General features: G+C 31.9%; 2 protein-coding genes and 1 long non-coding RNA gene across 3 annotated transcripts; all 3 read left to right on the top strand.

Moving 5' to 3' along the window:
* The first annotated feature begins 2,689 nt into the window (after positions 1-2,689).
* On the top strand, positions 2,690-4,514 carry LOC135131805 (uncharacterized). The gene is made up of 6 exons (XM_064059656.1): positions 2,690-2,909; positions 3,403-3,801; positions 3,852-3,934; positions 4,118-4,263; positions 4,323-4,436; positions 4,508-4,514. Exons 1-6 carry the CDS (start codon positions 2,690-2,692, stop codon positions 4,512-4,514), a joined length of 969 nt encoding a protein of 322 aa, XP_063915726.1.
* A 78-nt stretch (positions 4,515-4,592) lies between these two features.
* Positions 4,593-5,594, top strand: LOC135133134 (uncharacterized). Its single transcript, XR_010281148.1, has 3 exons — positions 4,593-4,798; positions 4,893-5,049; positions 5,105-5,594. It is a non-coding gene; the product is annotated as an uncharacterized LOC135133134 (long non-coding RNA).
* Positions 5,595-14,942: 9,348 nt separating this feature from the next.
* LOC135131804 (leucine-rich repeat transmembrane neuronal protein 4-like) lies at positions 14,943-15,986 on the top strand. Its single transcript, XM_064059655.1, has one exon. The coding sequence runs from the start codon at positions 14,943-14,945 to the stop codon at positions 15,984-15,986; it is 1,044 nt and encodes a 347-aa protein (XP_063915725.1).
* Positions 15,987-25,262: the final 9,276 nt, after the last annotated feature.

Genomic DNA, 25,262 nt, shown 5'->3' with positions numbered 1-25,262 from the left:
ATCCTACTCAAATCTGTTAAATTATTGGTGAGAAGATTGATAAATTGTAAATTATAAAATATCTAAAAAAATTGAGCTGGTGCTAAATAAGTACACCAGACGTGCGAATTGTATTAAAACACAATATTACTAATGCTCCTCCCATTCGCACAAGCTCCACCTTAATAAATCATTCCATTGGTCCGGAGAAAGGGAGTTGCTTTTACGGTTGTACCCAGTGGTGTCTACTTGACATGATTTTTAAAAATTTATGTCCAATGTCTAAACGCTGACGTTAAAGCCATTTTTCGAATAAAAATAAAAATTTTATTAAAAAATATATATAATCTTAATACGTATTAATTGTCAAAGTAAAATTCAACTTCTAACTGAGAGCCAATGAAAGGGTCATCAGAATGGAGTAAGGGTGGGTGGGTGGGGCCACTTTTTAGTGTGAGTTAAATCTTACATTCTGTCGCTAGTCAAATCAAAATTTAATGCCAACTTATTTTATAGAAATGAAATAGGCTAGCAAAACGGAGGAAGGAGGGGGTGGAGCTAAGTTTAAGTGTTTTCTGCAGTCTTATGAGCAATCAATAGCCCCACCCACCCACCCTCTCTTTATTCTGATGAATAATCTTAATATTGTTAATTAATGACAAGATTATTATCTTATAGAATCCTACTCAAATCCGTTAAATCGTTGGTGAGAAGATTGATAAATTGTAAACAAAATATCTAAAAAGAATTGAGCTAGTGTTAAATAAGCATACCAGACGTGAGAAGTATATTGAAACACAACATTACTAATGCTCCTCCCACTCGCATAAGCTCCACCATAATAAATCACTTCATTGGTCCGGAAAACAGGAGTGGTGTTTACAGTTGTATCTAATGGTGTTTACTTCATGTGATTTTTCAATATTTCTGTCTAAACGCTGACGGCAAAGTTGTTTTTCGAATTAAAATAAAAATTTTATTAAAACATATTTAATGTTAGCGTGTATTAATTGTCAAAATAAAACCCAACTTCCGAGTGAGAGCCAATTAAATGGGTCATCAAAATAGAGTAGGGGTGGGTGGGTGGGGCCGCTTTTAATATTGAGTTAAATCTTACATTCTGTCGCTTGTCAAATCAAAATTCAATTCCTACATTGCAGAAATAAAATAGGTTAGCAAAAGGGGGTAGGAGGTGGGCGGAGCTAAGATTAGGTTTTTCTGTAGTCTAATGAACAAGCAGTAGCCCCGCCCACCCACCCTCTCTTTATTCTAGTGATGACTCTCTACATTGCTAATTAGTGACAAGATTATTATCTTATTAGAATCCTACTCAAATCTGTTAAATTATTGGTGAGAAGATTGATAAATTGTAAATAAAATATCTAAAAAAATTGAGCTGGTGCTAAATAAGTACACCAGACGTGCGAATTGTATTAAAACACTATTACTAATGCTCCTCCCATTCGCACAAGCTCCACCTTAATAAATCATTTCATTGGTCCGGAGAAAGGGAGTTGCCTTTACGGTTGTACCCAGTGGTGTCTACTTGACATGATTTTTAAAAATTTATGTCTAAACGCTGACGTTAAAGCCATTTTTCGAATAAAAATAAAAATTTTATTAAAAAATATATAATCTTAATACGTATTAATTGTCAAAATAAAATTCAACTTCTAACTGAGAGCCAATGAAAGGGTCATCAGAATGGAGTAAGGGTGGGTGGGTGGGGCCACTTTTTAGTGTGAGTTAAATCTTACATTCTGTCGCTTGTCAAATCAAAATTTAATGCCAACTTATTTTATAGAAATAAAATAGGCTAGCAAAATGGAGGAAGGAGGGGGTGGAGCTAAGTTTAAGTCTTTTCTGCCGTCTTATGAGCAACCAATAGCCCCACCCACCCACCCTCTCTTTATTCTGATGAATAATCTTAATATTGTTAATTAATGACAAGATTATTATCTTATAGAATCCTACTCAAATCCGTTAAATCGTTGGTGAGAAGATTGATAAACTATAAACAAAATATCTAAAAAGAATTGAGCTAGTGTTAAATAAGCATACCAGACGTGAGAAGTATATTGAAACACAATATTACTAACGCTCCTCCCATTCGCACAAGCTCCAATTTAATAATCATTTCATTGGCTCGGAGAAGAGGAGTAGCGTTTACAGATGTACCCAGTGGTGTCTACTTCATATGATTTTGAAATAATTCTGTCTAAACGCTGACGGGAAAGTCGTTATTCGAATAAAAATAAAAATTTTATTAAAAAATATTAAGTTCTAGTGTGTATTAAGGTCAAAATAAAATCCATCTTTCGAGTGAGAGCCAATAAAATGGCCATCAGAATGGAGTAAGGGTGGGTGGGTGGGGCCACTTTTGACTTTGAGTTAAATCTTACATTGTGTCGCTTGTCAAATCAAACACTCTAAAAACAGTCCGTAGTAAAATCAACTATACCTCTATAGTTGGCCGGTTTATAATTGCTCGGACGATATTGTGTCGTTGTTTTAACAATATAGACAAATTTCGCATAATCGTGACAACAGTATTAAAATAATTGCGCTTATATAGTTATGAAAACTGTACAATTTAGTTCATTTGATCGAACAGCAGAGTAAAAAAATGTTGTTACAGTTTGCATAGTTGTTCGAAACCACTACGAATGGTACATTTTAATCGTAACCGAGAAGTTTTGTTATAATAACAATGCCTTTATTTCTGGGAACCACCGTGTTTTCGTCGTCTCAGTTTCCGTCACGAAGTCACGGGTGTATGTGTGACGCAGTTAGTGCAGAGAAGTGCAGTGTTTTCGTTCTTTTTGTGGTTTTTCTTAATATTTGTAGTTACAAAAAGGTAATTATGGAAGTTGAAGTTAAAGATTACCTAGACAAATGGGGTCTGGCCCATTTATGGGAGAGTTTTCAAGGTACATACCTGTTTAATTCCAGTTAATGTCCAGCAAAAGATAAAAGCAATTACTCCAATTATTATGAGTATTGCCGCTGTAAAATCTCGAGTCGTTTTCGAAGCTGTACTCTGTGTAAAGCTGTCAATCAAAATTAGTCGCTACCCTTATATACCTTTCCAGAACCGTATTTGTTCTTTAGTGAATGCATCCTAATGCATAATGGTTTTATTGCAGGTTGCGGTCTAAAATACTAAAAAAAATACTCCTCACAAAATAATTGACGGCGTTTGCATTTATCTTTTGCTGGACTTAGTATGGAAGTACTCATGCATGTTACTCAACAATTTATTATTTATTTTATTACTCAACAATCGTCATCCTTATTTCTACGGCTGTTGAGTAAAAATGAAAAGATCATTTTTTTCTTTTTGAAAAAACTTAAAACTTTTTAACTTGTTTCATATAAGTAGTATTATATCACAATTTAGTAATTACGATTCTCATCTTTCAGAACAGGGTGTAGATTTTGCAGCCTTTATTAACCTAACGGAGGATTTAATAAAGGAACTTATTCCAAAAATAGGAGATAGAGCAAAGTTTTTGTCCCACTTTAAACGTTTAAAAACTGACATCTGTATTGTGGATATCGAGAGTTCTGATGGTCCATCTACCAGCAAACGGAACCATAGCGTGTCTGATTTGAATTTTATTTCACGACCTCTCTATAATTTGGAAAATTCGTTGTCACCTGCTTCAACGACATCATTAAACAGTTTGGCTGTCGATGAAAATCCAATATTATCTGATGCTAGCTTTACTTCTATCTGCTCGACTCCTTCACAGTCATCTACACCGTTAAATGAAATTATATCCAAAGAGTACGAGGATTTTTTTCAAGATAAAGCACTAGGTAGGTATGAGCTTGAATTTTAAAATTCGTTTAATTATGTATAATTCTAGATTTTGTACCTGTTCCCTATAAAAGGCAAAATGCCTTCATTGGCAATCCCACAGTAGGGGATGAACCAATTACCTATGATTTTGTAAGTTAATTTATATTCTTACATTGTTCTGTTTTGTATTTTTTGTTATGGCAAATCGTTAAGCAAGTAACATATATTTACTATGCAATTATTTTTCAATGAAATGATACTTTCTTAAGAAACAAATATGTATAATAAACAGTTATGTCCATTCAATTCAATTTTAAAGTAAATATATTTCAGGACCTAAAAAAATGTTTAAAAAAAAGTGTTAAGGGACGTCAGTTGTTGCAAACAAAGTCCTCTGAAACGTCATTAACACCTACCCTACAGAACAATCTAGTATCAATCATTATTGAAGAAGAATTGCGAACCCATTTGGACAAAAGGTGAAATAGATTATTTTTTAAAAGTATTAGCTTCTGAGAAATAAAAACTTTTTTTATAGAACTCCTTCAAGACGGTTTATTCAGCTTGCACGCTATATTAAACAGTTATTTCCAAAGGAAAGAATTGAAACATATTATACACCGTACGTCAACGTGGATGGAAAATACAAAAAGTGTGCGCGTGGAAAATTATTTGATAAATACCACAATACTAGAAGAACATTAAGACAGTCTGGTATTTTAGAGACTAAAGGAAATAGTAGTAGTAGGTTATTTTTTTTAATAAAAATAGAAATTTTATAATGTACCAACTGTGTTTATAGAAACCTCGGAAGAGGAATTGAGTGCAGAAGACGATAACTATGAAAATATCGTACAGTGGTTAAAAAATAACTACGAACCGTGGCCACAAGTGATTGAACATTGGAAGGAAACGTCCAAAACCAGGCTAAAAAAGTACAACGAGAGTCAGTCTACAATATTTGAATATTTAACAACATTCCCTGGACTTAAGAGACCTCTTGGATACACTTTAGTACGTGAGCTATATGAAATTATTATTTTGTAGGAATTTGAATTGAATTTCATTTACATTTATGGTAGAACATGAAATTTATAATTATTTTTAGTTTGAAGTGGATTTCCAAAAACTTTTCCCGAATCAGGAATACAATTTATACGCAAAAATTAATGATTTTGTCGTGAAAATTTTGAGCTTAGCCAAAAATTCAAAAGATGTAAATGTAAAACATTACTTAGAGAAGTTGTCAGAAAGTCAGTCTGAAGGTATACAATCTGATTTATCCATTTATAAATTGCAATAGTAACAAATATGTTTTAGATGCCACTAATGCACTTGCATTATTAATTTTACCCCATCTTGTCCAAACAAGTGTCATATCAAGTACGTCACAATCAAATCCAAAAAAAAAAAAATAAGATGGAGACCGTCAAAAACTGAGTGCCAGGAGACGTTTTTACTGCATGTTCCAACAGCAGACGAAGTGAAGGTGGTGCTAGAACAGCAGCGGAACAAATTTCTTAATAAGTGTGATACATTTCAACCCCTACCCATTGTGGTAGGTAACTTTGAAAATTGAAGTTGCATGTTACAAGTAGACTCTTATCTATATAGCGTAGAGAGCGTAGTCAAATGTTTTGATGTATGTTTCAAAATGTTCCACGTTTTAAATGCAGAATATCCGTCTCCAAGTAAGCATCTTTGGCAGTTAATTCAACAGCACATATACAATATTCACGATGCAAAACATGATGTAAATTACATTTCCGTCAATACATTTTTGAGTCAGTTGAATAACTGTTAAATTTTTGTCTTGTCTTTTTTACTTTTGTTTTTAATTTGTTTATGATATACCTAATTTTCAAATATATGTTTTCAGTGTAATAAATCATTTCTTTCCATAAAAATATTGCTATTGCACTTAAAACACGTGCATTCCTTTAAAGATGGACCAATAATATGTTGCGAAAATTCTTGTTTCAGAACAATGAGTAATATAAATTCTTTCAGGAAGCATGTCAAAGACAAACACTTGACTTCTAACAATAGAATTACACCTAGTTTAGGGCAAAATTTTTCTGCAAGCGAAAAAGTAAATAAAAACTTGCAAATGCTACCATCAGCGTCGACCACATTGAATAACGTTCATCAGAATTCAAATACAGACACCCCTTTACAAACTCATTTAATTAAAAATGAAATTGATACTGAAAGCTTTAAAAACGATATCTTAGAATTTGTTTCATCTTTGTATAGCAATAATTGCATACCTAGGGTTGAAGTTCAAAATGTTGTTAATATGACATCAAAATTATTTAATGGAACATTTTTAAAAACTTTCCAAATTTTTATTTTTAACTTGTTAACCACACTTAAATGTGAGGATAAATTAATTGATTTGGTAAATCTTTATTTTAACTTGCGTCAAAATCCTTTCAAAGAGTTGTCAACAGAATATAAAAGATTTAAATATTTTCAGAAATGTGGTTTTTATGTAAAGCCTGAAGAATTTATTATACGTGAAGACATCGAATCAAAAACTAAAAAATGTTGTCCAACGGTAAATACTTACGTTTCAAAAGATACGTTTATTCCACTTAGAGACAATTTAAAAAAAATTTTTGAATTACCCAATGTGTTTCAAAAAACTTTCGAATATACCAAACTTCTTATGGATAATACCATCATTAAAGAAAATTTTATTCAGTGTGAGCTTTGGCAATCGAAATTACAACTATTTGAGAATAAAATTGTTTTTCCATTGTTCATATATTTCGATGACTATGAAACGGGAAATGTACTAGGATCGCATTCAGGCGTAAATAAGTTAGGGGCGGTATATGTTTCGATTCCATGTTTTCCCCCAGAATTTCAGTCGTTAACAGAAAACATTTTATTGGTACAATTGTTTAAGTCTCTTGACAGAAAAACGGTTGGTAATCAAGTTTTTAAAATTGTAATTGACGAATTAAATTATCTGCACAATGTTGGAATAAATATTAACTGCGGACAAGAATGTAGGACCATTTATTTTACCATCGGTTTATGTATTGGAGACAATCTTGGACTAAACTCAATGCTAGATTTTGTTGAGAGTTTTAGCGCAACTCATTTTTGCCGTCTTTGCACAATGACAAAATCTGAGTGTCAAATAAAATGTGAAGAAGATCAAACTCAGCTTCGTAATGTTATTAGTTACGAAAACCATCTGCATTTAAATAATCCTATTTTAACAGGTATTAAAAAAAAATCTATTTGGAACGAAGTAATTGGTTTTCATGTTACCGAAAATTACAGTATGGACATAATGCATGATATGTTAGAGGGAGTGTGTAATTATGACCTGAGTTTAATATTAAAGCATTTTATTTATGAAATAAAATTATTTAGTTTGACAATGTTAAATTCTAAAATTGCGGCTTTTGATTATGGATCAGAAACAAATATTCCACCTAAAATTAACGAAGATCAACTAAAGAAGAATAACTTAAAGATGTCTGCTTCTGAAATGATGTGCTTTGCTTCACTGTTTGGTTTAATGGTTGGTCATTTAGTGCCAGAGAATCATACCTATTGGCAGTTATATTTGACACTATGTAAAATATTGGACATAATTTTAGATAAATCAGTTCAACCTCAATATGAGCAACTCTTAAAATCATTGGTTTATGAACACCACTATATTTATACAGTTTTATTAAAACAGACACTTAAACCGAAACACCACAATATGATACATTATCCTTTACTTGTACGTATGGTCGGACCTCTGGTGCATATTTGGTCTATGAGATTCGAATCCAAGCACAGACCCTTTAAAATTACTGCTAATATTAGTTGTTCAAAGAAAAATATTTGCTTAACGTTAGGAATAAAAAATCAACTTCAGTTATGTCACAAACTTATTTGTAATAATGGATTTACAGAAACAGTAAAGTATGGTCCAGCAGATTTTATATGTCTTTTAGAGTATGAATTTAACATGTTTATTACTAATGATATAGATTATGTAGAACGCTTTAAGTGGGTAAAAATTTTAGGACTAATATACAAGAAGCATGACATTATTGTGGTTGATGTATTGGATCTTCCATTATTTGCTAAAATATTAGATATTATAACTATACAAAATGAAATTTTCTTTATATATGCGGAATTCCTTACAACTGGTGTCTATGAACATTATCATGCATTTGCTGTAGAAAAAAACGATAAAAGAAGCCTGATAAAAATTAACAATCTTAAAAACTACGACAGATATTATCTTAGCATGCTTCCTGATGGAAAGTATTACATAAATAAAAAACATGGGATATAAAATGTAATATTTAAACCTACCAAATGAAAATTAGGTTCGTCCTATATAAATTCTAATGGAATTTAGAAACTTGTTTGTTATTATTGTACAAATGAAGTAATGATAAGCGTATTAATAATTGCATTTACATTGTAAACTGTTTACATTTATTTTTTATTTTTTAATAAAACATTTTAATAAAAACAGATTTTTTATTTATTAACTAAAAACTCTATTAGCCACAACAATATTAAATGAGTTACAATTCTAGTTGAAATAACTAAAGCAGTAAGTCGCACCGACCCTAATCTATATTGTTGAGTTGACTATATGATATTGTTATTGTGCCAACTATACTGTATTGTTGGTACAACTATTTTGATCCAAATATGTCAGTATTGTCCTCGGCACAATAAAGTTAGTTGTCCCTATATTAATTATAAAACATAGTTGGTGTAATCAGAATTATTGTCGACAGAACTAATTTTTTTTTCCGTGAAAATTCCATTCCTACTTATTTTATAGAAATGAAATAGGTTAGAAAAATGGAGGAAGGAGATGGGCGGAGCTAAGTTTAGGTTTTCTGTGCAGTCTTATGGACAAGCAATAGCCCCGCCCACCCACCCTCTCTTTATTCTAGTGATGACTCTCTGCATTGTTAATTAATGACAAGGTTTACTATCTTATTAGAATCCGACTCAAATCTGTTAAATCCTTGGTGAGAAGATTGATAAATTGTAAACAAATTATCTAAAAAGAATTGAGCTGGTGTTAAATAGGCATACTAAACATGAGAACACAATATTACTAATGCTCCTCCCACTCGCACAAGCTCCACCTTAATAAATCATTTCATTGGCCCGGAGAAGAGGAGTGGCGTTTACAGTTGTATCTAGTAGTGTCTACTTCATGTGATTTTTCAATATTTCTGACTAAACGCTGACTACAAAGTCGTTTTTCGAATAAAAATAAAAATTGGTTTAAAAATTATTTAGTTCTAGCGTGTATTAATTGTCAAAATAAAATCCAACATCCGAGCAAGAGCCAATAAAATGGGTCATCAAAATGGAGTAGGGGTGGGTGGGTGGGTCAACTTTTTACTTTGAAATGAATCTTACATTCTGCTGCTCGTCAAATCAAAATTCAATTCCTACTTTATAGAAATAATATCGGTTAGCAAAATGGAGGAAGGAGATGGGCGGAGCTAAGTTTAGGTTTTCTGTGCAGTCTTACGAACAAGCAATAGCCCCGCCTACCCACCCTTTCTTTATTCTAGTGATGACTCTCTGCATTGTTAGCTAATTACAAGGTTATTATCTTATTAGAATCCGACTCAAATCTGATAAATCGTTGATGAGAAGATTGATAAATTGTAAATAAATTATCTAAAAAGAATTGAGTTGGTACTAAATAAGCATACAAGACGTGAGAACTATATTAAAACACAATATTATCAATGCTCCTCCCACTCGCAAAAGCTCCACCTTAACAAATTATTTCATTGGCGCGGAGGAGACGACTGGCGTTTACAATTGTGCTTCATATGATTTTTAAATATTTCTGTCTATATGCTGATGGTAAAGTTGTTTTTTGAATAAAAATAAAAATTGCATTAAAAACTATTTGGTTCTAGCGTGTCTTAATTGTCAAAATAAAATCCAACTTCCGAGCAAGAGCCAATAAAATGGGTCATCAAAATGGTGTAGGGGTGGGTGGGTGGGGCCACTTTTGACTTTGAGTTAAAACTTAGATACATTCTGCCGCTTGTCAAATCAAAATTCAAATCCTACATTACAGAAATAAAATAGGTTAGCAAAATGGGGTAGGAGGTGGGCGGAGCTAAGTTTAGGTTTTTCTGTAGTCTAATGAACAAGCAGTAGCCCCGCCCACCCACCCTCTCTTTATTCTAATGATGACTCTCTACATTGTTAATTAATGACAAGATTATGATCTTATTAGAATTCTACTTAAACCTGTTAAATCGTTGGTGAGAAGATTGATAAATTGTAAATAAATTATCTAAAAAGAATTGAGTTGGTACTAAATAAGCATACCAGACGTGAGAACTATATTAAAACACAATATTATCAATGCTCCTCCCACTCGCACAAGCTCCACCTTAACAAATTATTTCATTGGCGCGGAGCAGAGGACTGGGGTTTACAGTTGTACTTCATGTCATTTTTAAATATTTCTGTCTAAATGTTGATGGTAAAGTCGTTTTTCGAATAAAAATAAAAATTGTATTTAAATATTATTTAGTTCTAGCGTGTATTAATTGTCAAAATAAAATCCAACTTCCGAGCAAGAGCCAATAAAATGGGTCATAAAAATGGAGTAGGGGTGGGTGGGTGGGGCCACTTTTGGCTTTGAGTTAAAACTTACATTCTGTCGCTTGTCAAATCAAAATTCAATTCCTACTTTAGAGAAATAAAATAGGATAGCAAAATGGAGGAAGAAGGTGGGCGTTGCTAAGTGTAGGTTTTTTCTGCAGTCTTTTGAGCAAACAGTAGCCCCACCCACCCACCCTCACTTTATTCTGGTGAATAATCTTAATATTGTTAATTAATGACAAGATTATTATCTTATTGGAATCCTACTCAAATCTGTTAAATCGTTGGTGAGAAGATTGATAAATTGCAAATAAAATATCTGAAAAGGATTGAGTTTGTGTTAAATAAGCGTAGCAAACTTGAGAAGTAATTAAAACATAATATTACTAATGCTCCTCCCATGTGCATAAGCTCCACCTTAATAAATCATTTCATTGGGCCGGAGAAGAGGAATGGCGTTCACAGTTGTACCCAGTGGTGTCTACTCCACATGATTTTTAAATATTTCTGTATAAACACTGACGGTAAAGTCGTCTTTCGAATAAAAATAAAAATTTTATTAAAAAATATTCAGTCCTAGATTCTATTAGTTGTCAAAATAAAATCCAACTTCCGAGTGAGAGCCAATAAAAATGGGTCATCAAAATGGAGTAGGGGTGGGTGGGTGGGGCATCTTTTGTGTTTGAGTTAAATCTTATATTGTGCCGCTTGTCAAATCAAAATTCAATTCCAAGTTTGCAGAAGTAAATTAGGTAATTAGGTTAGCAAAATGGAGGATGGAAGTGGGTGGAGCTAAGTTTCGGTTTTTTCTGCAGTCTTATGAGCAAGCAATAGCCCCACCCACTCACCCCCTCTTTATTTTGGTGAATAATCTTAATATTGTTAATTCATGACAATATTATGATCTTATTAGAATTCTACTCAAATCTGTTAAATCGTGGGTGAGAAGATTGATACATTGCAAATAAAATATCTGAAAAGAATTGAGTTTGTGTTAAATAAGCGTAGCAGACGTGAGAACTAATTAAAACGTAATATTACTAATGCTCCTCCCACTTGCACAAGCTCCACCTTAATAAATCATTTCATTGGCCTGGAGAAGAGGAGTGGCGTTTACAGTTGTACCCAGTGGTGTCTAATTCATATGATTTTTAAATATTTCTGTCTAAAGTCGTTCTTCGAATAAAAATAAAAATTTTATTAAAAAATATTTAGTTCTAGATTCTATTAATTGTCAAAATAAAATTCGACTTTCGCCTCAGAGCCAATAAAATGAGTCATGAAAACGGAGTAGGGGTGGGTAGGTGGGGCCACTTTTAACTTTGAATTAAATGGTACATTCTGTCGCTTGTCAAATCAAAATTCAATTCCTACTTGACAGAAATAATATAGGTTAGGAAAATGGAGGAAGTAGGTGGGCGGGGCTAAGTTTAGGGTTTTTCTGCAGTCGTATGAGCAAGCAATAGCCCCGCCCACCCACCCTCTCTCTATTCTAGTGATGACTCTTAACATTGTTAATCAGTGACCACATAATTATCTTATTAGAATCCCACTCAAATCTGTTAAATCGTTGGTGAGAAGATTGATAAATTGCAAATAAAATATCTGAAAAGAATTGAGTTGGTGTTAAATAAGCGTAGCAGACGTGAGAACTAATTAAAACACAGTATTATTAATGCTCCTCCCACTCGCACAAGCTCCACCTTAATAAATCATTTAATTGGCTCGGAGAAGAGGAATGGCGTTCACAGTTGTACCCAGTGGTGTATACTTTACATGATTTTTAAATATTTCTGTATAAACACTGACGGCAAAGTCGTCTTTCGAATAAAAATAAAAATTTTATTAAAAAATATTCAGTCCTATATTGTATTAATTGACAAAATAAAATTCAACTTCCAAGTGAGAGCCAATGAAATGGGTCATCAAAATGGAGTAGGGGTGGGTGGGTGGGGCCTCTTTTATATTTGAAATGAATCTTACATTCTGCTGCTCGTCAAATCAAAATTCAATTCCTACTTTATAGAAATAATATAGGTTAGCCAAATGGAGGAAGGAGATGGGCGGAGCTAAGTTTAGTTTTCTGTGCAGTCTTATGAACCAGCAATAGCCCCACCCACCCACCCCCTCTTTATTCTGGTGAATAAATAATCTTAATATTGTTAATTAATGACAAGATTATTATCTTATTAGAATTCTACTCAAATCTGTTAAATCGTTGATGAGAAGATTGATAAATTGCAAATAAAATATCTGAAAAGGATCGAGTTTGTTTTAAATAAACGTGGCAGACGCGAGAACTAATTAAAACATAATATTACTAATGCTCCTCCCACTCGCACAAGCTCCACCTTAATAAATCATTTCATTGGTCCGGAGAAGAGTAGTGGCGTTTACAGTTGTACCCAGTTGTGTCTACTTGACATCATTTTTAAATATTTCTGTCTAAACGTTGAAGGCAAAGTTGTTTTTCCAATAGAAATAAAAATTTTATTAAAAAATATTTAGTTCTAGCGTGTATTAATTGTCAAACTAAAATCCAACTTTTGATTAAGAGCCAATAAAAGGGTCACCAAAATAGAGTAGGGGTGGGTGGGTGGGGCCACTTTTGGCTTTGAGTTAAATCTTACATTCTGTCGGTTGTCAAATCAAAATTCAATTCCAACTTATTTTATAGAAATAAAGTAGGCTAGCAAAATGGAGGAAGGAGGGGGTGGAGCTAAGTTTAGGTCTTTTGTGCAGTCTTATGAGCAACCAATACCACCCACCCACGCTCTTTTTATTGTGATGAATAATCTTAATATTGTTAATTAATGACAAGATTATTATCTTATTAGAATCCTACTGAAATCTGTTATATCGTTGTCAGAAGATTGATAAATTGTAACAAAATATCTAAAAAGAATTGAGTTGGTCTTGAATAAGCATACCAGACGTGAGAACTATATTAAAACACAATATTCCTAATGATCCTCCCATTCGCACAAGCTCCACCTTAATCAATCATTTCATTGGCCCGGAGAATAGGAGTGGCGTTTCCTGTTGCACCAAGTGGTGTCTACTTCATATGATTTTTAAATATTTCTGTCTAAACGCTGACGGCAAAGTCGTCTTTCGAATAAAAATCAAAAAATTGTATTTAAAAATTATTTAGTTCTAGCGTGTATTAATTGTCAAAATAAAATCCAACTTCCGAGTGAGAGCCAATAAAATCGGCCATCAAAATGGAGTAGGGGTGGGTGGGTGGGGCCACTTTCGACTTTGAGTTAAATCTTAAATTCTGTCGCTTGTTAAATCAAAATTGAATTCCTACTTTACAGGCATGAAATAGATTAGCAAAATTAAGGAAAAATGTGGGCGGAGCTATGTTTAGGTTTTTTTGCAGTCTGATGAGCAAGCAATAGCCCCACCCACCCACCCTCTCTCTATTCTGGTGAATAATCTTAATATTGTTAATTGACGACAAGATTATTATCTTATTCGAATCCTACGCAAATCTGTTAAATCGTTGGTGAGAAGATTGATAAATTGTAAATAAATTGTCTAAAAAAATTGAGTTGGTTTTAAATACGCATGCCAGACGTGAAAAGTATATTGAAACAAAATACTACTAATGCTCCCCCCATTTGCACAAGCTCTACCTTAATAAATCATTTCATTGGCCCGGAGAACGAGAGTGGTTTTTACATATTTTTTTCTAAATGTTGACGGCAAAGTCGTTTTTCGAATAAAAATAAAAAATTTATTAAGAAATATTTAGTCCTAGATTCTATTAATTGTCAAAATAAAATCCAACTTCCGAGTGAGAGCCAATAAAAGGGTCATCAAAATGGAGTAAGGGTGGGTGGGTGGGGCCACTTTTGATTTTGAGTTAAAACTTACATTCTGCGGCTTGTCAAATCAAATTGAGCTAGTGTTAAATAAGCATACCAGACATGAGAACTACATTAAAACACAATATTACTAATGCTCCTCCCACTTGCACAACCTCCACCGTAATAAATTATGTCACTAGCTGGAAAAGTGGGCGGTGTTTACTGTTGTACCTTATTGTGTCTAATTCACATGATTTTTAAAAATGTAAAACCTTCTCGGGGGTCCCAAATGTCTTTTTTCTTAATATAAAATGTGAAACCTTCTCGGGGGCCCCAAATGTCTTTTTTTAAAAAGGTAAAACCTTTTTTTTTTCATTACAGAGTGACCGGTACCTTCTACATTGTTTTTATTCTATAGACCTTACCACAAAAAGTAAAATCCAGCAAAATCAAATTTTATAATTTTTCAGAGAAGCTGTATTTGTTGGACTATATTTCAGAAAGGAAATAACTTTCGACCAATTTTTTTTTGTTTACCATGAAACCGAATGAAACGTAATAAGTGTGTCAATGTCGAACCAATTAAAAATAACCAAATTAACCATCCCGCCTATCCTTACTCGTGTGAAACTGCACAAATTATTTTAATTAGTTGGGTCATCGTACAAAACATTAAACAGTTCTAGTTTAAAGTTCGCCAAAAACGCACCGCAATGAAATTTTTCGCCAAAACTTGCATTCTCTTGACGCTTTGGCAGCTGGTTTTGACCCAAAGATACCTATTTCAGTCGGCTGTGGTCTCCTTCAAGCGCCTCAAAGACACGCGGGTAGCAAACCTCTCGCTTTCGAGACTCACCACCATCGACCAGCACCAATTCGCGAAAGCCGTCGACATCAAAATCCGCACAAAGAAGATGAAAATGTACACCGGCGCGGTTAAAAATTTACCGAATTTGAAGATTCTGCGAGTGAAAGACTGCGGGATCCAGGTTTTGGAACAAAACGCTTTCCAGAATTTACCCAAAATCGAAGAAGTGCACATGCAGGAGAACGATCTAACGGTGATCGTCAACGGGGTGTTCAATTACTTGCCGATTCGCGAATTGTGGCTGCAGCAGAACGAAATAACGACTATACAGTCCGGAGCTTTCGACAACATGCCAGCTTTGGAGATTATACGTTTGAACAGGAACATGCTATCGAGGTGGGATAGTCGATGGTTTGTGAACACCCCGAAGTTGCGGATAGTGCAATTCAGAAGAAACAAAGTCACCGAGTTGCCGGCCAAAGCTTTTATTAACATAAAGACGAGTCACGAAGTGAACGGTGAAGAATACGTCGACACGCAGATTTTTTTGAGCAGCAACAACATTTCGTTTATACACCCGGAAGCTCTGGATGGAATAGACTCGTTACATGAACTGTGTTTAAGGAAAAACAATCTCAGGGAAGTCGACTGGAAAGTGTTTTCGCATATGACGGAATTACATAAACTCAACTTGGACAAAAACTCCCTTTCGAAAATTGAGAGTGAAGCTTTTGAAAATATGAGCGAAATGCTGGAATTGAATCTGTCACGGAATTTGTTCGAGTGCGTTCCGTACGACGTCGTTTCCAAGGTGAAGAAGGTGATCCTTCGGAAAAATTACGATTTTAAGTGTTCGTGTTTGCACAATTTGAGGGAGAGGTTGAGGGAGGAAAAGCGCGAGAATCAAATTGATGCCGTGGAGTGCAACCAGGAACCGATTGATAAATAAATTGTTGGCTTGTTTTTTCAGTTTATTACTAGTGCTTTGTTATTTATTGCAAAATCAACCCGTACTTACCCGTGCAATATAGGGGTTCGTCTGACATGTCACCACAATCGTCGTTTCCATCGCAGTAGGCATTGAGTCGAACGCAAAGTTTGTTCCGGCACGGAAACTCGCTGATCCTGCAAGCCGGTCCTGGACTCGCCTCCTGCAGAACGCCCAGCAGGAACACCGCAGGACACAGCCACAGCCACATTCTGGAACGCAGGAAATTGCTTTCGTGTAAAATTGCCTATTTACATTTTCTATGAGGATTACTTTTAATAGGGGATAATTCGGATTAGCAGGAAACGTTCGATTTATTGGGGACCCGTGTGGTATTGGACAATTTGTCCAATCCACCCTTGCAATTACCTAGAAATAGTTTGCATAGTTCGTACGGCCAACTGAGATTGTAATTTTTATTTATAAACAACTTAATAAAAATTGGTTTTTTGTTACTTGATTTCCTCATCCCAGAACAACCCATGATCCAACTAAATTAACAGCGGCTCCTAGTGTGTCTTTTAAAAGAGTAACTTATAATTAACTTTAAATTTCGAAAATAGAAAAATTTAAATATAAAAGAACTGAAAACTTGAGAAATCGAAAAACTTAAAATTTTAAAAATTGAAAACTTAAAATATCGAAAAGTTGAAAGATTGTGAAAACCGAAAGTTCAAAAACCGAAAAATTGAAAATCCAAAAAGTAAAAAGTCGAGAAATCGAAAAGTCCAGAACGTGATAAATCCAAAAGTCGAAATACTAAAAAATTCCAAAATTGAAAAATTGAAGAATCGAAAATCTGAGAAAACTCGCAAAATTTAACGAAATATCCAAAAATTGGGAAATTAAAAAATTGAAAAATTGGGAAATCGAAAAGCCGAAAAATTGCAAACCTGAAGAATCGAAAAATTGAAAAATCGTGAGCCTGAAAAATCGAAAAATTGAGGAACTGAAAAATCAAAAAATCCAGTAATCGAAGAATCTAAAATTTAAAACATTTTAAAAAAGAAAAATTAAACTGAAAAATTTTAAATTTGGAAAATCGACTAATTGGAATCGATTGGCCTGAAAATTTGAAAAATTGAATAAACGAAAAATTGGAAAATCGAAAGAAACAACAAAAATTAAGGAAATGAAAAACCGAAAAATTGTGATAAAAAATCCAGAAAATGAAAAATAAAAAATCAGGAAAATGCAAAATAAAAATCGGGGAGTTGAAAAATTGAGGGGACGGAAAATTGAAAAACGGCACAATTAAAAATCGAGAATGTGAAAAATGGAAGAATGAGAAATTGTAATATTGAAAAATTGGAAAATTTGGAAGTTGCCAAATTGTAAAATTGAAAAATCAAAAATAAAAAAACGAAAAAGTGTATAATAAAAACTTGAAAAATCTTAAGAATCGAAAATGTGAAAAATTAAAAAAAAGAAATATGTATTATGACGTAGAAATATTTATAATTAAAGAAATTGGAAAATCGGAAGACTGGAAATCCAAAAACTGCAAAGTGAAAAATTTAAAAATTGAATATGGACGAACTGAAAATTCAAAGCCTGAAAATTTGAAAAATTGAACAAATGAAAAATTGTAAAATCGAAAAAAAAACACAGTAAATAAAGGAAATGAAGAAACGGACAATTGTGATATAAATCGATAAAATAAAAATTAAAAATTCGCCACACAGAAAAATAAAAATTGTGGAAACGAAAAATTGAGAAACTAAATATTCGAAAAATTGAAGAAACGAAAAATTGAAAAATCGAAAGAAACAACAAACAATAAAGGAATTGAAAATGAAAATTAAAAAAATCGGGAAAATGAAAAATAAAAATCGACAACTTGAAAAATTGAGGAAACGAAAAATTGAAAATGACAAAATGTGAGAATGTGAAAAATCCAAAAATGAGAAACTGAAATATCGAAAAATTACAAAATTAAAAAATTTCAAATCTAAAGAATCGAAAAATTGAAAAATCTGGAGCCTGAAAAATCGAAAAATTGAGGAAATGAAAAACTGAAAAATCGAAACCTTCGCAAGTCGAAAATGGGAAAACCAAAAAATAGATTAATTGAGAAATCGGAAAACTGAAAATTTAGAAACGTCAACACTTGAAAATTTAAAAAATTGGAAAATTCAAAAATCGAAAAGCGAAATGTAAAAAAACGAAAAACCGATTAATCGAAAAATCGAAACATTGAAAAATTCAAAAGCTGAGACAATCAAAACATCGAAACATCCGAATCTCGATAAATCGAGTTCTCAAAAAATTGAAAACTCGAAAAATTCACAAATCGAAATATATATAAAACAGTCGAAAATTGAAAAATCTAAAGTGTAAAAAACGGAAAACTGAAGAATTGAAAAACTGAAAAATCGAAACTGCGAATTCGAGAAAAATCAGAAAACTGAAAATTTAACAACGTCAAAATTTGAAAATTGTCAAAAATAGTAATACTGAAGAACCGGAAAATCAAAAAATCCAGTAATCGAAAAATCTAAAATTTAAAACATTGAACAATTGAAATATCGCAAAATTGAAAAATGGAGAAATCCAAACATCAAAGAATCAAAAAAGAAAAATTCAAAAATCTAAAACTTAAAAATCGAAAAACTGAAAAATCGAAACATCGAAAAATTGGAAAATCGAAAAAGCGAGAAATCCAAAAATCGAAAAATTGGGAAATCGAAAAGTCGAAAAATCAAAGAATCGCTTAACAGAAAAATTAAGAAAAGGAATCGAAAACGAAAAATTTGAAATTGAAACATTTAACTTAAAAAACCCGATAAATCGAAAAATTAAAAAATACATAGAAATCTCGATAAATTGGAAAATAGAAAAACTGAAAATTGAAAAATTTAAAAACCGAAAAATCTAAAAGCAAGAAGTTGAAAAATCGAAAGATCAAAAAATAGAAATATCAAAAATTGAAAAATCGATAAATCAAAAAAATCAAAAAATGGAAAAATTAAAAAATCGAAAAATCGAAAAATCCCAAAATAGAAGCATCAAAAACTTGAGAAATCGAAAAATTGAAAATTCCAGGAATCAAAAAATCAAAGAATCGCTCAAGAAAGAAATTGAGAAAAGGAAAAATCAAAAATTTCGAAAGACCGAAAATTGAAATATTGAAAAATCGAAAAATTTGAAATTGAAACATTTAACTTAAAAAACCCGATAAATTGAAAAATTAAAAAATACATCGAAATCTCGATAAATTGGAAAATAGAAAAACTGAAAATTGAAAAATTTAAAAACCGAAAAATCTAAAAGCAAGGAGTCGAAAAATCGAAGATCAAAAAATAGAAATATCAAAAATTGAAAAATCGACAAATCAAAAAAATCAAAAATTAAAAAATTAAAAGATCGAAAAATCGAAAAATCCCAAAATTGAACCATCAAAAAATTGAGAAATCGAAAAGTTGAAAAATCCAGGAATCAAAAAATCAAAGAATCGCTCAAGAAAGAAATTGAGAAAAGGAAAAATCAAAAATTTCGAAAAGCCGAAAATTGAAATATTGAAAAATCGAATAATTGAAGAATCGAAAAACTAAAGTCGTAAAACTGAAATATCGAAAAATCCAGGAATCGCAAAATAAAAAATCGAGAAATCAAAAATTGGAAAAATCGAAAATTTGAAGAATGGACAAATTGAAAAATCCTCAATCTAAAATATCGAAAAATTGAGAAATCGAAAAATCTAAAAGCAAATAGTCGAAGAATTGAAAACTGAAATACCAAAATACTGAACAGTCGAGAAATCGAAAAAAAAAAAATTTAAATCTCGATAAATTGAAGAATCGAAAAATTGAATCAAAATATCAAAAAATCTAAAGATGGAAAAATCGTTAATATAAAATTTAAAAAATCGATAAACTAAAAATCGAAAAACTAGAAATCGAGAAATCGAAAAACCTGCAATTAAAAAAATCGAAAAATCCCAAAACTTAAACGTCGAAAAATTGAAAAACCATAGAATCGAAAAGTCGAAAAACCGAGAAACCGAGAATTAGAAATTGAAAAATTGAAACATTTAGAAATCAAAACATCAAAATATTGAGAAATTGAAAACGAAAAATTTGAAATGGAAATATTTCACTTAAAAAACCAGATAAATCGAAAAATTAAAAAATCCATAACTCGAAATCTGGATAAATTGGAAAATCGGAAAACTGAAAATTGAAAAATTTAAAAACCGAAAATTTGAAACCTTCTAAATCTAAAAGCGACTGAAGTCGAAAAATTGAAAGATCAAGAAATAGATACCTAAAGTTAAAAAAAAAGGAAAAATCAAAATGTCGAAAAGTTGAATAATCGAAAAATTGAAAAATCGAGAAATCAAAACATTAAAAAATCGAAATATCGAAAAATTCCAAAATTGAAAAATCCTAAAACTGAAACATCGAAAACTTGAAAAATCGAAAAATTGAAAAATTGGAAAATCGAAAAATTTGAACATCGAGAAATAGAAAAAAATTGAGAAATTGATAAATTGAGAAACTGAGCAATCAAAACATCCAAACATCTGAATTCGATAAATCGAGAAATAAAAAAAACTGAAAAATTTTTAAAAAGAAAATTAAAACATCGAAAAATTGAAAAAAAATTATGAAATCGAAACATAAAACTGTCGAAAATTTGAGAAATCTAAAGTTTAAACAAAAATTGAAAATCCAATAAGTAAAAAAGGGGTGGAAACCCAAAAACTGCAAACTGAAAAATTTCAAAATTTAAAAATTGGAAAATCGAATAATTGGAATCGATTGGCCTGAAAATTTGAAAAATTGAATAATCGAAAAACTGGAAAATCGAAAGAAACAACAAAAATTAAGGAAATGAAAAAACAATAAATTGTGATATAAAATCGAGAAAATGAAAAATAAAAAATCAGGAAAATGCAAAATAAAAATCGGGGAGTTGAAAAATTGAGGGGACGGAAAATGGAAAAAGGGCACAATTAAAAATCGAGAATGTGAAAAATGGAAAAATGAGAAATTGTAATATTGAAAAATTGGAAGCTTTGGAAGTCGCAGAATTGTAAAATTGAAAAATCAAAAATAAAATAACGAAAAAGTGTATAATAAAGACTTGAAAAAATCTTAAGAATCGAATCGAAAAATGGATGAACTAAAAATTCAAAGCCTGAAAATTTGAAAAATTGAACATATGAAAAATTGTAAAATCGAAAAAAAAACACAGAAAATAAAGGAAATGAAGAAACGGACAATTGTGATATAAATCGAGAGCATAAAAATTAAAAATTCGCCACACTGAAAAATAAAAATTGTGGAAACGAAAAATTGAGAAACTGAAAATTCGAAAAATTGAAGAAATGAAAAATTGAAAAATCGAAAGAAACAACAAACAATAAAGGAATTGAAAAAATGAAAATTTGTGACAAAATCGAGAAAATGAAAATTAAAAAATCGGTCAAGAAACTGTAAAATTGAAAAATCAAAAATAAAAAAACGAAATAGTTCATGATGAAAACTTGAAAAATGTCAAAAGTGAAAACCAAACACGAAAATTTGAAGAAACGAAAATTTGAAAAATCGAAAGATTAAAAATTGAAAAACTTAAAATTCGAAAAAGTGAAAAAGAAAAAAAAAGAAATATGTGTTGTAAAATCAAAATATAGAAAATTAAAGAAACTGAAAAATTGGAAGACTGGAAATCCAAAAACTGCAAGAAACTCGTTGTCCTACAAGCCCGAAATTATTAAAAACAAATCAATTTGTTTAAACAAGGTTAAATTATCCCCGAAAATGGGCATTTTCCCGGCTAAAATATGAAAAATAATTTTTGCAATCTCATCGTGACGTACGATGACGTCACTGTCACCTGAGCTACCTGTCCGAAGGTCACGTTTCGCGGTCCTTTGTGTTCAGTATTAAATTCTGTTTGATGGCGGCAAGATCGTCGCTTCATTTTGGCGTAAAAGTGGAACGTTTTAGTGAATTTCCAGTTTAATATTAATACATATTACGGAAAATATGTTGTGTTAGTGGTGTGAACACGAACGAAAATGGATATTTTTCCGAAAAGGACCGGAAACAAGGTAAGTAGAACTTCAGTTTTAATTTATCGGATTCTATGATTCGTTTATTCGACGATGTTTAAATTTTGGAAAAATTTTCGAAACGATTGAAGTTGGTGGGTCAAAGCTATACATTTTCGCGATATAATTAAATAAAATTTAAACATAATTAATACAATTCATAATGTTCAAATATGATAACTATCAATATATGATAATTAAACTGAAATCCATTTTCCTAAGAACACGAGGTTAGCAAAAAAATTAGTTTTTTACTTCCCGAGCGTAAGCAAAGGAAGTATTGTAATCGAGTCCGTCGGCCGACTCTCTACTTTTACGTTTTCTCGATCTTTCATGACCCCTAGAAGACGAAGAAATAGGTCTCCCATTTCCGTCTGTCTGTCCGTCTGTCCGTCCGTCTGTCCGTCCGTCTGTCCGTCCCTCTGTCCGTCCGTCTGTCCGTCCGTCTGTCCCTCTGTCCGTCTGCCCCCGGATTTTTATTAGACAGATAATCTCCGAAAATACTCTACCGATTGTTGTGAAATTTTGTACTTATATTAAGAATATCATGTAGATGGTAAAACGCTAACCAAAATTTGTCTAATCATCCCCACCACTAATGCGATGACGTCACTTCAAAATTGTACATAGTAAATGGGTTTTCAATTGTATAAAATAACATAGTCCTACACATGTAGTTTACAACTCTGAATCGACTTTTCACCCGAAACGTCCAGATTTTTGGAAAAAAAATCAAAATTATAAAACAACATTTTGAAATTTAATTTTTAATCTCCTAACCAGAATGCTTTGAAATGTTGCAGATGTTTTAAGGCTATAAAGAGCGTCATAAATCTTTAGTCAAAAAATATTTGCTTATCCCCTCCAAAAACTTGATGACGTCAGCTCAAAAGTTTGTGGAATAAATCATATCTAAAATGTACAAAATATGATGAGTCTGTACTTGTGATCTATCACTCCATTCATATTTTTTGGATTTGCATATACAGGGTGACTCAAAAAAATTAATGAATGCGTAAATATATTTTATTGATTTAATCAGGAACTACAAAACCGAATGCTCTGAAATTTTGCAGATGTTTTAAGGTCATAAAGAGCATAATAAATGTTTAGTCAAAATATATTTGCTTATCCCCTCCAAAAACTTGATGACGTCAGCTCCAAAGTTTGCTGAATAAATCATATCTAAAATGTACAAAATATGATGAGCCTGTACTTGTCATTTATCACTCCATTCATATTTTTTGGATTTGCATATACAGAGTGACTCAAAAAAATTAATGAATGCGTAAATATATTTTATTGATTTAATCAGGAACTACAAAACGGAATGCTCTGACATCTTGCACATGTTTTAAGGTTATAAAGAGCATAATAAATGTTTAGTCAAAATATATTTGCTTATCCCCTCCAAAAACTTGATGACGTCAGCTCGAAAATTTGTCGAATAAATCATATCTAAAATGTACAAAATATGATCAGTCTGTACTTGTGATCTATCACTCCATTCATATTTTTTGGATTTGCAGATACAGGGTGATTCAAGAAAATAGATGAAAGCGTAAATTTATTTTACTGATTTACTCAGGAACTACAAAACCGAATGCTTCGAAATCTTGAAGATATTTTAAAATTATCATAAGCATGGTAAATTTTTGATCAAAACGTATTTGGTCGTCCCCCCTAAAAAATTTATGACGTCACCACAAAATTTTGCTGAATAAATCCTATCTAAAATGTACAAAATATGGTGAGTCTCTTCTTGTGATTTATCATTCCATTCAAATTTTTTCGATTTTCATATACAGGGTGACTAAAAAAAATTAATGAATGCGTAAATTTATTTTATTGATTTAATCAGGAACTACAAAACCGAATGCTTTGAAATCTTGCAGATGTTTTAAGGTTATAAAGAGCATAATAAATTTTTAGTCAAAATATATTTGGTTATCTTCTACAAAAAACTGATGACGTCAGCTCAAAAGTTTGCCGAATAAATCGTATCTAAAATGTACAAAATATGATGAGTCTGTACTTGTGATTTTTCATTCCATTCATATTTTTGGATTTGCATATGCAGGGTGACTCAAAAAAATTAATGAAGGCGTGAATTTATTTTATCGATTTAATCAGGAATTACAAAACCGAATGCTTTGAAATCTTGGGAATATTTTAAAGTTGTTATAAGCATGGTAAACTTTTGTTCAAAATGTATTTGTTCATCCCTCCTAAAAAAATTGATGACGTCACCCTTAAATTTTGCTGAATAAATCCTATCTAAAATGCAAAAAATATGATGAGTTTGTACTTGTGATTTATCATTCCATTCATATTTTTTAGATTTTCTTAAGAGGTGGTTCAAAAAAATTAATGAAGTCAATTTATTTTATTGATTAAATTAAAGGCAACACTTATTATTAGTATTACACCCCAACCAACCCAATTTGGTAGACACAAAATTTGTTAAAGGAAAAACTCGGTTGAAACATAAGGGTAGCATCGCTTATTTACATCGACTTTAACATTACAGACCTGCATTTGTTTTATGCGATCACTTGGTTCCGCGAATGTGAAATAGACATGTTTATAATCAACCAATTGTGAATTTCACCGTCAAGAATTAAAATAAAACCCAATGTTTTATATAATAAGCGGAAGTCGAAGCAATAAAACCGATGGTCGTTTTGTTTACAGTTTCTCTGTTTGACTCTCACGTATGCTGTTACGCCTGTCATCTTAAATTAAGAATGTTTATACATACACGATTTTCAGTTGCCTCTGATACGTATACGTGAGTAAATTGTTTCGTTATTTTATTGATTATTACAAATCAATATTCAAAACGACCCAATTCATTTTCCCGAAAATTTGAGAATATAATAATTTTATTCTTAGTATGTGATGATCCAACAAAATTAACAGCGCCGGTACAGGAGTAGACACAGGGAATTAAGCACCGCCAAATCCAACATTTGTCTTTCAGTTCCGCCTTTCGTCCATCTGACCACCGCCAGTGCATTTCCTCTAATTGCTCTCCTCCCTCGAAGACTCCGGTAAGCCGTCTAAAGCTCTGCTCGGCTTTAATAAAGAGATACCGCGAGTCGAATTTCCCTCGAGAAGGATGAGTTATTCGCATCGTGAATATTTCCGCGTCGTTTGTAAAGCACTTAAAAACCGCA

This window comes from Zophobas morio, unplaced genomic scaffold (genome assembly GCF_036711695.1).
Source record: "Zophobas morio isolate AGI-343-1 ecotype UQ-CSIRO unplaced genomic scaffold, CSIRO_AGI_Zmor_V1 ptg000021l, whole genome shotgun sequence".
Taxonomy (NCBI): Eukaryota; Metazoa; Arthropoda; class Insecta; order Coleoptera; family Tenebrionidae; genus Zophobas; species Zophobas morio.
The sequence above is the reverse complement of the archived record's forward strand: the minus strand, read 5'-3'. Positions and strand labels throughout refer to the sequence as shown.

Coding starts and splice junctions, on each gene's coding strand:
- LOC135131804 (XM_064059655.1), top strand. CDS start 14,943: ATGAAATTTTTCGCCAAAACTTGCATTCTCTTGACGCTTTGGCAGCTG.
- LOC135131805 (XM_064059656.1), top strand. CDS start 2,690: ATGCCTTTATTTCTGGGAACCACCGTGTTTTCGTCGTCTCAGTTTCCG. Junction 2,910..3,402: donor TTTATGGGAGAGTTTTCAAG/GTACATACCTGT, acceptor CTCATCTTTCAG/AACAGGGTGTAGATTTTGCA. Junction 3,802..3,851: donor TTTTCAAGATAAAGCACTAG/GTAGGTATGAGC, acceptor GTATAATTCTAG/ATTTTGTACCTGTTCCCTAT.